Source organism: Mastigoproctus giganteus, chromosome 5 (assembly GCF_048544385.1).
Source record: "Mastigoproctus giganteus isolate SK-2022 chromosome 5, ASM4854438v1, whole genome shotgun sequence".
NCBI lineage: Eukaryota > Metazoa > Arthropoda > Arachnida > Uropygi > Thelyphonidae > Mastigoproctus > Mastigoproctus giganteus.
In genome coordinates, this window is record NC_143579.1 from 177,008,486 (window position 1) to 177,023,124 (window position 14,639).

Genomic DNA, 14,639 nt, shown 5'->3' on the forward strand with positions numbered 1-14,639 from the left:
ATAGCCATGAGGTAAAGGCTCCATTGGAGAAGAGACAATCACCAAGTTTTGATCTGAGGTGCCTGAAGGACCACTCACTTCGACTGTGTACTTAGAAGGGTTGTTTGTGAGAAAAAGATCAAGCGTGTTGGCTGTATGGTTAGGATTGTCGGGTATCCTTGTAGGTAAATGAACAATCTGTGCGATGTCATTAGAAATTGCAAAAGCTTCAGCATCTTGACCAGCCTGCTTGGTGTGACTAGGAAATGGAAGCCAGCTGGAGTTGTGAACATTAAATTCACGAAGGAAAATAACCTCACTGTTAGGAAAGTTGGACTGGAGAAAGTCAAGTTGCAAAGAGAGGAAGTCAAAGAGCTCCAAGTGATTAGTGAAGTTGGGCGAACGGTAGAGACAACAGATGAATTTGACCCAATGAGGTAAAGAGATTTTAAGACACAGAAGATCGAAAAGAGGAGATTCCAAATTACCAAGTCTCTCACAGGGAATATCGGAATGGACATATGCACAGGTATCACATTTGAGGTGAAAAGAGACCACATAAATTTGTGAAATGAACTAGGAAGTGTTTGGGAGGTTTAGATCTTTTCTGAGATAAGCTTACTCTATCAGTTGGACAATTCATGGTGTATTCAATAGTTAGAAAAAGTGGGTGGGGTATGAAGTAATGCAATTTTTGGATATGATGTACACGTGGTAAGAATATATCCAGATCCTTGACATAATGTCGACTCGATAATGCCCCCCACATACACACTGCTTGGACTCCCTCCAGTCCTATCTGGCAGAGTAGAGGTAGCAAGCTTATACACTGGCTGAACCAGAAGCCTCTTAAAGAGTTACCAATAGGTTCGGTCCGGTGTACTAACTAGCGGCCATCCTGCGAACACGGTTTTAGAGCTGTACCTTTGAAATGTAAGGAAGATTGGATCTTGTCATGATGTTCATCATAAGCTCAAAAGTCATCAATCATACTGCATGATGGAAGAGATGGGGAAGGGTTGACCGGAACTTAGCTCCGGAGACTAAACATGGGTTACATCACCTGGAAGTGGCGCCAATCGCCTTAGCACCAACGAAAGTTACAATATCAAACGTCCAACCTAAAATTCCTCTTCAATTTCTGAGAAGAATTTTATCCAAATATGGATCCGTTACCAGGAAAATACACACACTTTCGGCAGCAACCACGAAACCGGAATTTTCGCATATATAAAAAGTTCCTGCAGGCAAGCACTTATGCACTTCGCCAACAATGACACAGCAAATGACATCCCAAAACTCATCAACGGCGAGGCGCCTCCTCGGCATTGATGAGTAGCAAACGCTTATTGATTAGACCGGAGTTCAAGCCCGTGACCACCAAATACGGAGGATGCGGAAAGGTCAGGAAATGACCACCGCATATCCTCTGAGCAATATGGCCTTAGTTGCTAATGCTTCTAAATACCAAATAAAAACAACAACAACATCATCAATGCCAATCTAAATTGAATCATTTACACCTTCTTTACCTCCATTTCCTCACAATGTTTCTTCTGCCGCGAAGAGGGCCTAATCAGGAAAAACTGATGGTGGTGTATCAGGCTTAATGTCCAAGTTTGCAGACGATACCAAGGTTGGCAGGGTTGTTAAGGACACTACTGATACTATGCTGCTGCAACAGGATCTGGAAAGGTTGAGCAGATGGGCTGAGAGGTGGCAAATGAAGTTTAACATTGACAAATGTAAAGTACTACATATGGGAAACAGTAACCCCAGATCAACGTATCAACTCTGTGGTACTACGCTGACAGTGGTAGAGAATGAAAAGGACCTGGGGGTAATTGTGCAGGCAGATATGAAGTTCTCTGAGCAGTGCAGACGAGCTGCAAGAGTAGCTCATGGTGTCTTGTCAATGATATACAGGAATTTTTCTAGCAGGGATAAGGATGTGATTATTCCCTTGTATAAGGCATTGGTCAGGCCACACCTTGAGTACTGTATACAGGTCTGGAGGCCTCATTTCAAGAAGGATGTAGAGCTGCTCGAACGAGTACAGAGAAGGGCAACAAGATTAGTGAATGGAACAAAGGGTTGCTCTTACGAAGAAAGGCTTAAGTTTTGCAAATTACAGAGCCTGGAGACTAGGCATCGGCGAGGTGATCTGATAGAGGTGTATAAGGCTTTGAATGGCTTGAGCATGCTCAATGCCGATGGGATTCTTCCTCTTGCTCAGAATAATCACCTGAGAGGGCATAAATTCAAATTGAGGAAGGACGAATGTCGGATAGATGTGCGGAAATTTGCCTTTAGCCAGCGGGCAGTTGGTTTGTGGAATAGACTCCCATCGCTTGTTGTTGAAGTTGATAGCCTAAATAAATTTAAGGCTCAGCTGGACAGGTATTTCGAACGAACGGAGGGGTGAAATGGGAGTAGTGGTTGTTTTTTTTTTTTTTTTTTTTTTGGCTGATGCTGAATAAGCTTGCTTTGTTGCATCATATGCCTCTACTAATGCTAATGCTAACTGGCCACATATCTCAAACTCTTCTGAAAGTAATATCGAAATTCAGGTGGCACCAACCAGGGTCAGGCCAGATGCACAAAGTGAGCTGACTGTTTGAGACAATGGGGATGCTGAAAAAACTGTCAAACAGTCTGAGATGCTTCTCACACCAAACTCTTCAGAAAAAGAAAATTCAAAGACCACAGAAGAACAGGACGCAATCTCTTCAGAAGACCGATCAACCGAGACAAGAGGTTTTTCTCGGAATCAACTCCCAAGGCAGACCATGTCCAAAGTCACAAAACAGAAGACGACAACACACATGACGGCAGGATAAGAGAAAATCGCTAACAAAAACAACAGGAGTGACAAAAAGTTGAGATCTGAAGTTTGTTCAGGCAATCGACCACCACCACCCGCTGGCTAAAAGCAAATTTCCGCACATCTATTCTATAACTATCTTTCCTTAATTTGAATTTATGCCCTCCCCCTCAGGTGCATAATCTGTGCAAGAGAAAGAATCCCATCAACATTGAACTTGCTCAAACCATTCAAGGCCTCATACACCTCAATCAGATCACCAGTCTTCAGACGCTGCAATTTCTGGAACTGAAGCCTTTCTTGGTAAGAGCAGCCCTTTGTTCCCCTCACCAATCTCGTTGCTCTTCTCTGTACTCATTCTAGCTAAAATGTCTCTAAACCTGAATGCAGTACTCAATGTGTGGTCTGACCACTGCCTTATACAAAGGGATAATCACCTCCTCATCCCTGCTAGCAAAATTCCTGTATATCATTGACAAGACCCATGAGCTGCTCTGGTAGTTTGACTATTATTATTATTTGATCATTAGTTTGATATTTTCAAAGTTGTTAATGTGCATTACGTTATTCAAAGTAACCTACAGCTTTAAGCTTTCCTATTGATTGGATAAAACAAATCCACGTCATTAAAATTATAGCACAGTTTGGATGCTATATGTTGCCAATAACCATTACAAAACAATTTTTAAACCAAAGCTTACATGAAATGTAAATATTTCATTGTTGTCAAAAAGTACAACCAATTTTCCAGTTCCAGCAGTAAATCTTTTTTGACTAAAATTAAAAATTGCATCTGTGGGGGACAATATCATCCTAAAATGGAAAAAAGAAAAAAAAAAACAAATTTAGAGTCATCATTAATTTATAATACTTGTATTTATAAAATATCAAACAGAAAAAAAACTTTGACGTAATGAAGACTAATGTAAAAGAATTATGCAAAAAAACTGCTGAAATGCACTATAATCCAGTCTGAATAATTAAAGAATCATTTACATTAAAAGTTTAACGTAAATTTTTAAAATTAATTTCCGTTCCTCTGAAATTTTGAAAATTGTTTTCCAAAATTTACATAAAAAATTCTGTTTTGATGTCCCTAGCAAAAGAGTCAAGGGGAAAAATTTGATTAGGTTGTAGAGCAGATATGTTTTAAGGAGATAAAGGGTGCTATTGTTGTACAAGTTGCCACTAATGACATTAAGAGTAAAGAGCTGAAGACATACTTAACAAATACAGGTCAATGTTGAAAAGAAGTTGGGAGTTAGGGATGAATTTGAAAGTGTCTGCAATTCTGCCCAGACATGATAGAAGGGAGTATACGATGCAAGTCTAGTTAATCACTTCAGCCCTGGAAAGATTGTGCAAGCTCATGGGGTAGAATTTTCTCAGCATGGTGCATGCTAGTTAATAGGAGAGATTGTTTCTAAAGGGATGGGATACAATTAAATAAAAAGGGTGCAAGAATATTTGCCGATGCTACGGGCAGTTTTAGGTGGGTCAGAGAACTACTAGTTTCGTGGAATTTACAGACTAATGGATTAACAGTAGATGCAAGCAGAGGCGAAAGCGATTCTTGCACTGCTTCTATTGGCGTAAGCAGCAGCCTGGAAAGTGAGATGGTCGGAATTTCAAGGACTGCTGGGAGTCATCATGGAACAAGTAAATACATGGACTGCGTTAAGGTAACTAAGAATAAGAGCAGGTGCATGTATACTTGCATGTACACCAATGCTAGGAGTATAGTTAATAAATTTGAAGAATTTGAGATGCTGGTCAAGACATCAAAGGCAGATTTTCTGATGGGTTATCAGAGACGTGGTGTTACACGGATATAAAGAATGCAGAATTGGAATTTAGGGAGTACAATGTGTACAGAAAGAATATAAAGGGAGGAGGCAGTTATGTTGTTAGTTAAGAAACATAAAATTTAAAGAAGTGCATCCAGTTGACTTGGGTGGACAGTGAAATGGTGAGTCAGTTTAGTGTGATATAAGTACTCAGAAAGCAAAATTAAGAGTGGGAGTGTGTTACAGGCCATATCACTCTGATGGGTAAAAGGCAACCAGAGGGAGTAACATTCTTGATTTGATTATCATTAGTGAATATTCATGCATTAAGAATCTGCAGATGTGGGATACCTTCAAAGATGTAACTACCATCGGGGATAAAGGGAAGGGTTTTTGCTTTCATAGAGGTGACTACAGTGGTCTCTGACAATTTCGAAACTGCACACAGTGGGGCCAACTAATGATGTTACCAAAGGAAATTCTTAATGGGAAGCATTCAAGGAAGTAATCTGTATAGTTTTCTGGGGTGGGTGACATCATCAGAATTGAAGGAATTTTAAGAAAAGAAGACTCCGTAGCCGAGTGGTCAGGAGCAGGTATTGGTATTGGTGTTTAAAGGCACAAGGGCAGCTAAGGCCAAAATGTGCCAGGTCCTACATTATTATTCTAAGGTTGCTGGATCATAGGAGCAGGTGTGCAGTAGCACACGCTCTATGAGTAGACCGGGGTTCAAACCCCTGACTGCTGAATACGGTCGATCTGCCAACCCGCACTGGACCAGCGTGGCAGATTATGGTCCATTTCCCTCAGCATGAATTGTTGAGGAGGCTTCCATCCTGCAGTGGGTTGATAATGGCTGCAATTTACCTTTTACTAGGCTTTTTGTTCCAACTAAGAAATACTGTTCAAGGTTTAGGCCTAAATGGATGTCAGATGAACTAATGAGACTAGTGGCAGAGAAGAAAAATTCGTGGGATGCATATAAATTATCAGGCAACACAAAAGCCTATGATAGATATAAGCTAGTCTGATATAATGAGTCATAAAGGAGGTTAAGCAAGCGAATGCAGATTACGAGAAATCTGTGGCAAAGGATGCAAAGAAAAACAGCAAAGAATTTTTTACTTATGTAAACTCCAAAGGAAGGGAATGAATCAGATCAGATAAGTCTACTTCATATAGATGGTTTGATTGTTGATGATTCTGCTCAGGTGGCTAACAAACTGAATGAGTATTTTGCATCTACATTTACACGAGGAGTTCTGTAGGGAAGGGGAGGCCACAAGCCTATCAAACAGGGAGCTGAATGATTTTGTAATAACTGCAAGCAAAGTGGAGAAGAAATTGCTTAAGCTAAACATAGGAAATGCACTTGGGGTGGATGAGATCTATCCCGTTATATTAAAGCAGGCAGCAAAGGAAGTATGCAAACCATTAGGCATGATTATAAGAGTACCTTCGACTCAGAGGAAGTTCCCAGGACTGTAGATGTGCAAATGTATCCCCAATTCACAAAGGGGATCAAAACATGACACGAGTAATTACAGACCTGTTAGCTTAACTTCTGTTCCTCGAAAAATAATGGAGTCACTGGTTAAAGAAGCACTGCAGGATCATCTAGACAAGACTGCAATTACAGTTCAGACACAGCATGTGTTTGTTAAGGGGAAGTTTTGTCTGGCTAATTTGATTGGATATCATGTGGTCACAATGGAAATGGATGCAAAAAATAATTTTGATATAATATACTTGGATTTCACGAAAGCTTTTGACACTGTTGCATATGGAAAGCTACAGTACAAATTGGAGCAGTATGACATTAAGGGCAAGCTGCTGCTGCTATGGATACAGGGAGGGTTTAGTGGGAGAAGACAGAGAGTGGTAATCAATGGACAATGCTCATCATGGACTAATTTTATTAGTGGAGTCCCTCAGGGTTCGGTGTTGGGCCCATTGTTGTTTTCTATATTTATCAATGATATTGATATCAGGCTTAATATCCAAGTTTGCGGGCGATACAAAGGTTGGTAGGGTTGTTAATGACGGTAATGACAATACGCTACTGCAATAGGATATAGAAAGTTGGGCAGATGGGCTGAGAGGTGGCAAATGAAGTTTAACATTGATATATGGAAAGTACTGTATATGGGTAGCAGTAACCCCAGAGTAATGTACCAACTGTGCAGTACTACACAGAGGGTAGTGGAGAATGAAAAAGACCTGGGAGCAATTGTGTTGTCAGATATTAAGTTTTCTGAACAGTGCAGACAGGCTGCAAAAGTAGCTCATGAAGTCTTGTCAATGATATACAAGAATTTTGCTAGCCAGAATAAGGAGGTGATTATTCACTTGTATAAGATGGTCAGGCTACACCTTGGGTACAGAATACAGGTCTGGAGGCCTCATTTTAGGAAAGATGTAGAGCTGTTGGAATGAGTACAGTGAAGGGCAAAGAGACTGATGAGTGGAACAAAGGCTTGCTCTTATCAAGAAAGGCTTAAGTTCTGCAAATTGCAGCATCTGGAGACTAGGCTATTAGTTCACCTGTGAGGTGATCTAATGGAGGTATATAAAGCTTTGAATGTTTTGAGCAAGCTCAATGATGATTGGATTCTTTCTCTTGCTTATATTATGCACCTGAGGGGGCATAAATTCAAATTGAAGAAAGACAGTTGTAGAAAAAGATGAGTGGAAATTTACCTTTAGCCAGTGGGTGGCTAAAGGTAAATTTATAATTTATAATATATTAAATTAATACATCATGCAATCGCAAGAATAAACTTCCATCTGTTGTTGTGGAAGTTGACAGCTTAAATAAATTATGTAAAACTAGATGGATACTATAGCAAATAACAAACTAGTTGTACACAATGACTCTTTTGGTAGGAACACTTGGCTTGTTTGGTGCTCCCAACTATACTGTTCCTCCATTGTTAATTGGGCTATCATGCATGTGTCACTGAAAGTCTTAGAAATAGATTAATATTGACTGGTAATGCAAATAAATATCAATTTAATCATAGCAGGTACTGCAATCTTTAACTTTTATCACTTAAAGCAAATTCTCAAGCAAAAAATCTACCATGACCACATTCAGTTTTAAACAACATCATAATATGGATGACTGGTTCAAAGTGTTTCTGCATGCTTTCTTAAGATCTATGGAAACATCATAAATTAATATTGAGAATCAAGCACAGCCAACATAATGAGATATTTCTTGGGTTTGATTAACTAGAGAAACTACTGTTGTGTAGTCAGATACAAATAAGCTATGCAGGAAATATTTAGGAAATTAATCCATCAAAGTCACGTATGAATTTATACCAGTAATCAAGTTCCATAAACATAAGATGCTAAAATTGATAACTAGTGAGGGTAAGAGATACATACACAAGAATATGATTCCAAGTTGCATAAGCAATATATGAGAATATGGAACAAAGTCACTATCAGGGTAAGATGAACAAAAGCTTATTAAGAGAAAGTAATAGCAAAGAAAGATAAAAACATGAACATAGAATTCTTCATATATACAAATACAAAAAATATGACAGTTAATCAAATAGGTCCCTTAAATGGTTGCAGTGGAAGATCAATAGACAATCCAGCAGAAATGGCCAATAAGTTGGGCTCAACTCAATGAGTTTTTTTCATTGTGGCCTTGGTCCCAGAATGCACTGTGACAATACATCATTAAAATGGTGATAGTGCAGCAGAAAGCCATGTGCATGTTGTGGCTGTGGGATACCAAACATCTGGCAAGTGTAAATAGACATTTTCAACAGGAATTCTATAAAGATCTACATACAGAATAATCAATGAGGTGATGGCTGAAACAGTTCCAAGAAACTGTCAGTGTGCTGCATCAAAAAGGAGCAGGTAGCCATAGTGTATCTGCAGATAAAGTTTCAGAAATTCAGGAAGTGTTTACCCGAATTCCTACAAAATCTATCTGCTGAGCAAGCTTGCAGCTGCAAATAATATGAGCAACACTGCACAGGGTGGTTCACAAGAGATTGAAACTTTATGCTTCCAAAGTTCAAATCGTCCAGGAAATTAAGCATCATAACTAGGGCTTACAATACCGGTATTTTGGTATTTTTAATTCACGAAACTGGAATACTGGTATAAATAACGGTATTCCAAAAACTAAAGTTTTTCTCAATAAATTTTAATGAGAGTTAGATGCAATAAAGTGAGGAAAAAAACAAGTACTATAATTACTTGAATTCAAGTTTTAAATAAACATTTATTGCAATAATAAATGTTCTGAAAAAATCATTAAAGGTACCAGTTATTCTAAAAACAAAAAAATACATATTGTTACTGCAAAGTTTAGTTATGTTTAAGCATCCACACTACCTGTCCAAATAAAGTGAGCTCTTAAGAAACATAAGCAATCAATAGTATGATCGTTTAAAATGAATCTAATTTTGGTACATAATTAAAAACAAATAAATTTTCAGAATCTTCTCTTCATTTCTATTTGTTAAGCTTTGTAAACTTGTCTCTCTTGTGCAATTTGTTTATCCCGTGTTCGTCGTTACTGATTGCTTATCTTTTTTACTGTTTTAAATTTTACAATCCAAAAAAAAAAAAAAAAAAGAGAGAATATGTCAGTGAATATATCTTGTCAAGGTAAAGTGCCATATTAACTGTAATATTTATTTATTTTTTAGAAATTTAAGATATTTAAATCTGTGTTTACAATTTTATTGGATTTCTAACTTATTTTAATGTTTTACTTACCAGACTGAACATTTTTGTTTGAGTGCTCGGCCCCATCCCTATTTTTCCCATGAGCCCTGTTGTTTTTAATGCACGACATACCATAATGCGGAGATTTTTAGGAACACATGAACCGTTTTATAGCAGAACTGACTGTAGTCATGTTAGATCACTTAATAAGGTGATTAAGCCTTTGTTTACTTTTCTTGTTAGTGTTACATTCACATAATGCTGTTGTTGTTTGGTTTTTAGGAGCATTAGCAACTAAGGCCATATTGCTCTGGGGATATGCGGTGGTCGTTCCCTGACCTTTCCACATCCTCCATATTTGGTGGTCACAGGCTCAAACCACGATCTAATCAAGAAGTGTGTGCTACGCACTGCTGCTCCTGCCCACCTGGTCACATAATGCGGCCTTTCAAAAAACAGTGCATTTGCTTTTCCAGCTACCAATTTTGTCTGACATGTATTAAGACAACAATGACAATAGAAATTTACAGCTGGAATTGCCTTGACAGCACACAATTATTTCTACAACGGGGTGATCATTTAATTCACGGACTGGTGCAAAATTTTATGTTTACCGAACTTCCCATAACTGCCATTACAGATGCTCTCCCTGATCACTACTGAGCAGACTCTGTGTGCATGTTTAAGTACTTGTCGGGCTAGTGTTGCATGAAGAGAGTTTTTTTTTAGCCATAAGTCACTGACGATCATTTTCAAGCAAGTATTATTTCAAACATAGACTGAACAGTGATATGTGATTTGTTATTGTGTCGGATGAATGCATCGGAAACAGTTAAAGAGATGAATGAAACGTGAAATGAGAGTCTTGGTAGGATGGCCATATTCCGGTATATCCAAACTTTCAGGTGTGAATTGCTTTCTCCATCAATACCATGCCTCATATGGCTAATATTGTGCAGGCAGCGATCACTGCCACAGGTGCCAAATTTCTGCCACACCCCCCTTATTCACTGGACTTAGTCCCAGGTGATTTCTTCCTGTTTCCACATCTGAAGAAAGCTCTGAAAGGTAAGCACTTCGCATCGGACACAACAATGCTCACAGAGCCACAACGAAAGCACTTCGCAGTCTTTCAAAAAATGGCTTGCAAGAAGCATTTAATGTGTGGATATGACAGTAGTGAAATTGTGTGTAAAGTTCAAGGGAGAGTATTTTGAGAAGGAGAAATCCACAGAAGATTCAGATGATGACAATTAAGATCTAGCACCAGTCCACAAAGTAAGTGATCACCCCTCGTAAATATTCCTACACTTTAAAAATATTCAGAATACTTAAAATTTCTGAATTATGAATATTCAGACAATCTCAAAACCTGCTGATTGCCAGTTTTTGAACAACAAATCTAAAGAAGTGGGAATTGCCAAAAGTATGTAAAAGACAGAATATATCAGTAGAATGCTCAGTCATCAGCAGTGGAAGTACCTTTTATCAGATAGCTATAGGATTAACTTCATTATTTTCATTTTATTGCCTAAATGGGAATTTTTGAATTGGCTGTTGGTTAAAACTTAGAAACAAAAAGCTAGCAATCTAGAAATCCAAGGACAATGAAATTGCCAAGCAATTATCAATAAAATTGTGTTGATAATATTTTGATGACATAGTTATATCTGAAATTTTTAAACTACAATCACTTTCTTGTGTTTCTTGACTGCAAGCGTCTCATACCGATATTTTTGATGACAAAATGTCCTTCATACAACAATAAAAGTTAGTCATCTAGAGAAACTGGTAACCAGTAGGTGGCTAACTACCAAGAGGATAAGCTACCTATTGATGCAATCTCTATTTATTTCTGTTTGTACCTTTCATGTAGCTTATAACATCACTAAATACAGTATGAAAATACAGAGTAGTTAAAAGAGAAATATATTTTTATTATAATATTCGCTTTTTATCAGCAAAAAAAAGATGTAATATAAGTTTAATTCAGGTGCTGCAAATCATCAAGAGTTGAAGAGCCATGTGGGATTGACTTTCCCAGCTACAGACAGAGCATTTGTTACTTTATTTAGTAAAAAAAAAAAAAAAAAAATTCTTACCCCAATGTAATACTGTGCTGGTTTTAGAAATCAATTTCATGATTTTGGCTTGCTTCTACAATATGTACTCAATGTATTAAAATGTACAATACATACAATATGTGATATATGAGAGTTTTTTTTATGAAAACCCCAAACAAGTTTTTCAAGTTTTTCATAATATTTTTTTGAACAGTGTTGCTGAAGGGAAATACTTGATATTTAATAGGCATCCTGGCAGCAAATCCTGAGTAACCAATAGAAATCGATCTACCACCTTACAGAAAAGCCACATTATGCAAACTAATCATGCGTATAAAAACACGGGGTGCGACCACATCACTTCATTTACGTTTTTTGGCTTGCTCTGTTGGATAGCCACATCTCAAGTACTCAGGATGGCAAGTCATCATTGTTTAGATGATTCTTTGATATGGTGGCTCATTGGACAACTTGAAGCCAGTAAGTTACAGGCAGAGGTGGCACGCTGGCTTAATGTGTCATGCACTGTAGTCTTGGCACTGTAGAAGCAGTTTCACAAGACACGCACCATTACAAGAAGAGCTGGCCAAGGTCACAAGAGGGTTATGTCAACCAGAACAGACCACTATCTGTTTGGAGTGAGTGGATAGGTGAAATGAGAAGGGTCTGCGGTTTTTTTTTTTTTTTTGGCTGATGCTATATAAGCTTGCTTTCTTACATCATGTGCCCCTGCTAATGTGAGTTCACAAATTTAGGCCTGACATAGCCCAGTGGTCAGGAGCGAGAGTGCATAGCATGCGTTTCCTGAGTGGACCGGGGTTCAAGCCCGTGACTACTAAATACGATAAATATTTGTATTGACGATTTATTGTAAACTCTACTGACTTGGTTGTCGTGCCGGAGTATAAACAGAAAATTTATTTTTACAGGAAAATAGTCATTATTTAACAGATTGTTTAAATCTGAACAATCAAAGTCTGGAAATCATGTGGGGGAGCATATCAGTAGGTCTATATCAGAAGTTGAGCCTGTAGTATATATTGAAAGTGGTATCACAGTATGTGTTTATCAGTGTGAAATTGTGCTTTCTAAGAAGAATCTCCATTATGCAGTCTATCTGGAGCAATCCCATAATTAATGATGCCTGTTAAAATTACCCAACACAAACAGAATGGAGTTGGTAGTTGTAGAAAAAGATTATCTGGTTCAGTATATCTGATTTGGTGAAGTACATTTAGACACCAGGGTAAGAGTTATTCCAAAAGCAAAGTGTACTGCAACTGCATCTAAAAGAGGCTAATTTGAGAATACACCTGGGGGGGGGAGACTTTGAATCAAGTGATATAGCTACACCACCATGTGAAGCATGGATGATTCTTCAAGCCTCAGCATGTAATTCCTAAATGAGAGAAACACCTGCAGTGAGAGATGCCTATGATACTTATTAATCAAGCTGTGGATATTACCACTATATAATGCATGCCTCTGCAGCTTTATTGCATTAATTGGTCCCCTGTTTTGCTTTAGAAATGAATGTGTTTCTGACTGCTTTTTAGAGACAATGTGTCTAAGACATTCCAATTTTAATATTTTTTTTTTAGGAATATGGGATGTGGAGTGTCCATATCCTCTTCATCCTCTGTATCTCTAAAATGGTATAATTACAATTGGAATGGTTGCACAGAAGAGTAAAAAGATTAGTCAGGGAAGGGGTGTTTTAACAAAAAAAAAAAAAAAAAAAAAAAGATTCAGTTCTTCAAATTGCTGCACATGGAAAAATAGGCAAATTGTAAGGCCAGCTGATTGAAAGTGTTTAAGGATTAAAATGAATTGAATAAACTAAATGCTGAAGCCAATCTTACTCTTCTTCAGACAACATATACACACAAAAATAAACATAGGGCATAAATTTAAATTAGAAAAGGGCAGTTGTTGAATAGATGTGAAATTACTTGCTATGAGCCAGAGAGTAACTAACTATTGAAATAACTATCCACTTCACAATTTCCACTGGACATTCTGGAAGTGAACAGTTTTATAAATTTAAAAAAGATTGGACAACTTATTTGAACAGATGGGCAAATGAAGTGCATAGTGTTTTTATTTATTCATTTTTTTAAAATCCCTGATTCTGTATAAGCTTATATCTTTACATCATTATACTAAAATGCTTGCATCAAACTAAAATACAACCACCAGAGTAGTTTGTAATTTGTAAATGGATGATGCTTTTAATAAAATACTGACATTAGTGACTGGCATTACTGACAAGAGTATTGATCTTTCAAAATGAGGCATAAGAACAGAGTTTTGTTGTGTCATAATCTATTACAATGCAGTAGCACTCAGGGGTGATTTAGCTATATCGAATATTGCTGATTTAGCCATTGTATTTTCTGGATGATACGAAGCAACTACATTTTGGAAACAAAGTTTTGGGAAAAATTATTTTATTCCATATATCTGAAATACAAATTCACAAATTCTTACTAAAAAAATGTTAGTGTAAATGAAAAGCTTTCACCCATTGTATAATGCATAGTCACTACAGTCACACTCATCAATGATGATGTTATGGCCTGAAATTTCACTTTCTTCAAAGACTGCTTCAGGGCTATCAAGAGCATAGCTTATTCCTTGTTTCTAGAAAAATGTGGCAACATGTTTCACTAACAGCCACTAATTTTTAAACTTTAAGGAAGATCCAACCTTCCTTACATTTTGAGGGTACAGCTCTAAAACGGTGTTTGAAGGCCGGCCGCTAGTTAGTACACCGGGACCAAACCTATTGGTAACTCTCTAGGATGCTTCCAGATCAGCTAGTGTATAATCTTGCTACCTCTACTCTTCCAGATAGTGACTGGAGGGAGTCCGAGTAGTTTGTATGCAGGGGACATTGTCGAGGCTACGTTATGTCAAGGATCTGGGTATATTATTACCATGTGTAAGTCATATCCAAAAATTTCATTACTTCATACAGCATGTCCCACCCCCCCACTTTTTCTTACTATTGAATACACCATGAATTGTCAAACTAATAGAGAAAGCTTATCTGCAAAAAGAACTAAACCTCCCAAGCACTTTCTAGTTCATTTCACAAATATACGTTGTCTCAATTCGAATCTCAACGATGTCCATTTCCACTTTCAGTCTGCCAAACACCATGTACTTTTTCTGACAGAATCTCAGTTATTGGTTGATTCAACTACTTTACGATCTTCTCTGGCTTAAAATCTCTCTACCTCATTGTGTAAAATTCATCTGCTGTCTCTACCATTCTCCCAA

General features: G+C 37.7%; 1 protein-coding gene across 1 annotated transcript in view; it reads right to left on the bottom strand.

The window, feature by feature from the left end:
- hob (bridge-like lipid transfer protein family member hobbit) overlaps positions 1-14,639 on the bottom strand; it is a 916,854-nt gene that overhangs the window by 607,386 nt on the left and 294,829 nt on the right. The window contains exon 20 of the mRNA XM_090374277.1: positions 3,505-3,616. Within this exon, the coding sequence (XP_090230403.1) occupies positions 3,505-3,616 (112 nt within the window). The remainder of the gene's footprint in view (positions 1-3,504; positions 3,617-14,639) is intronic.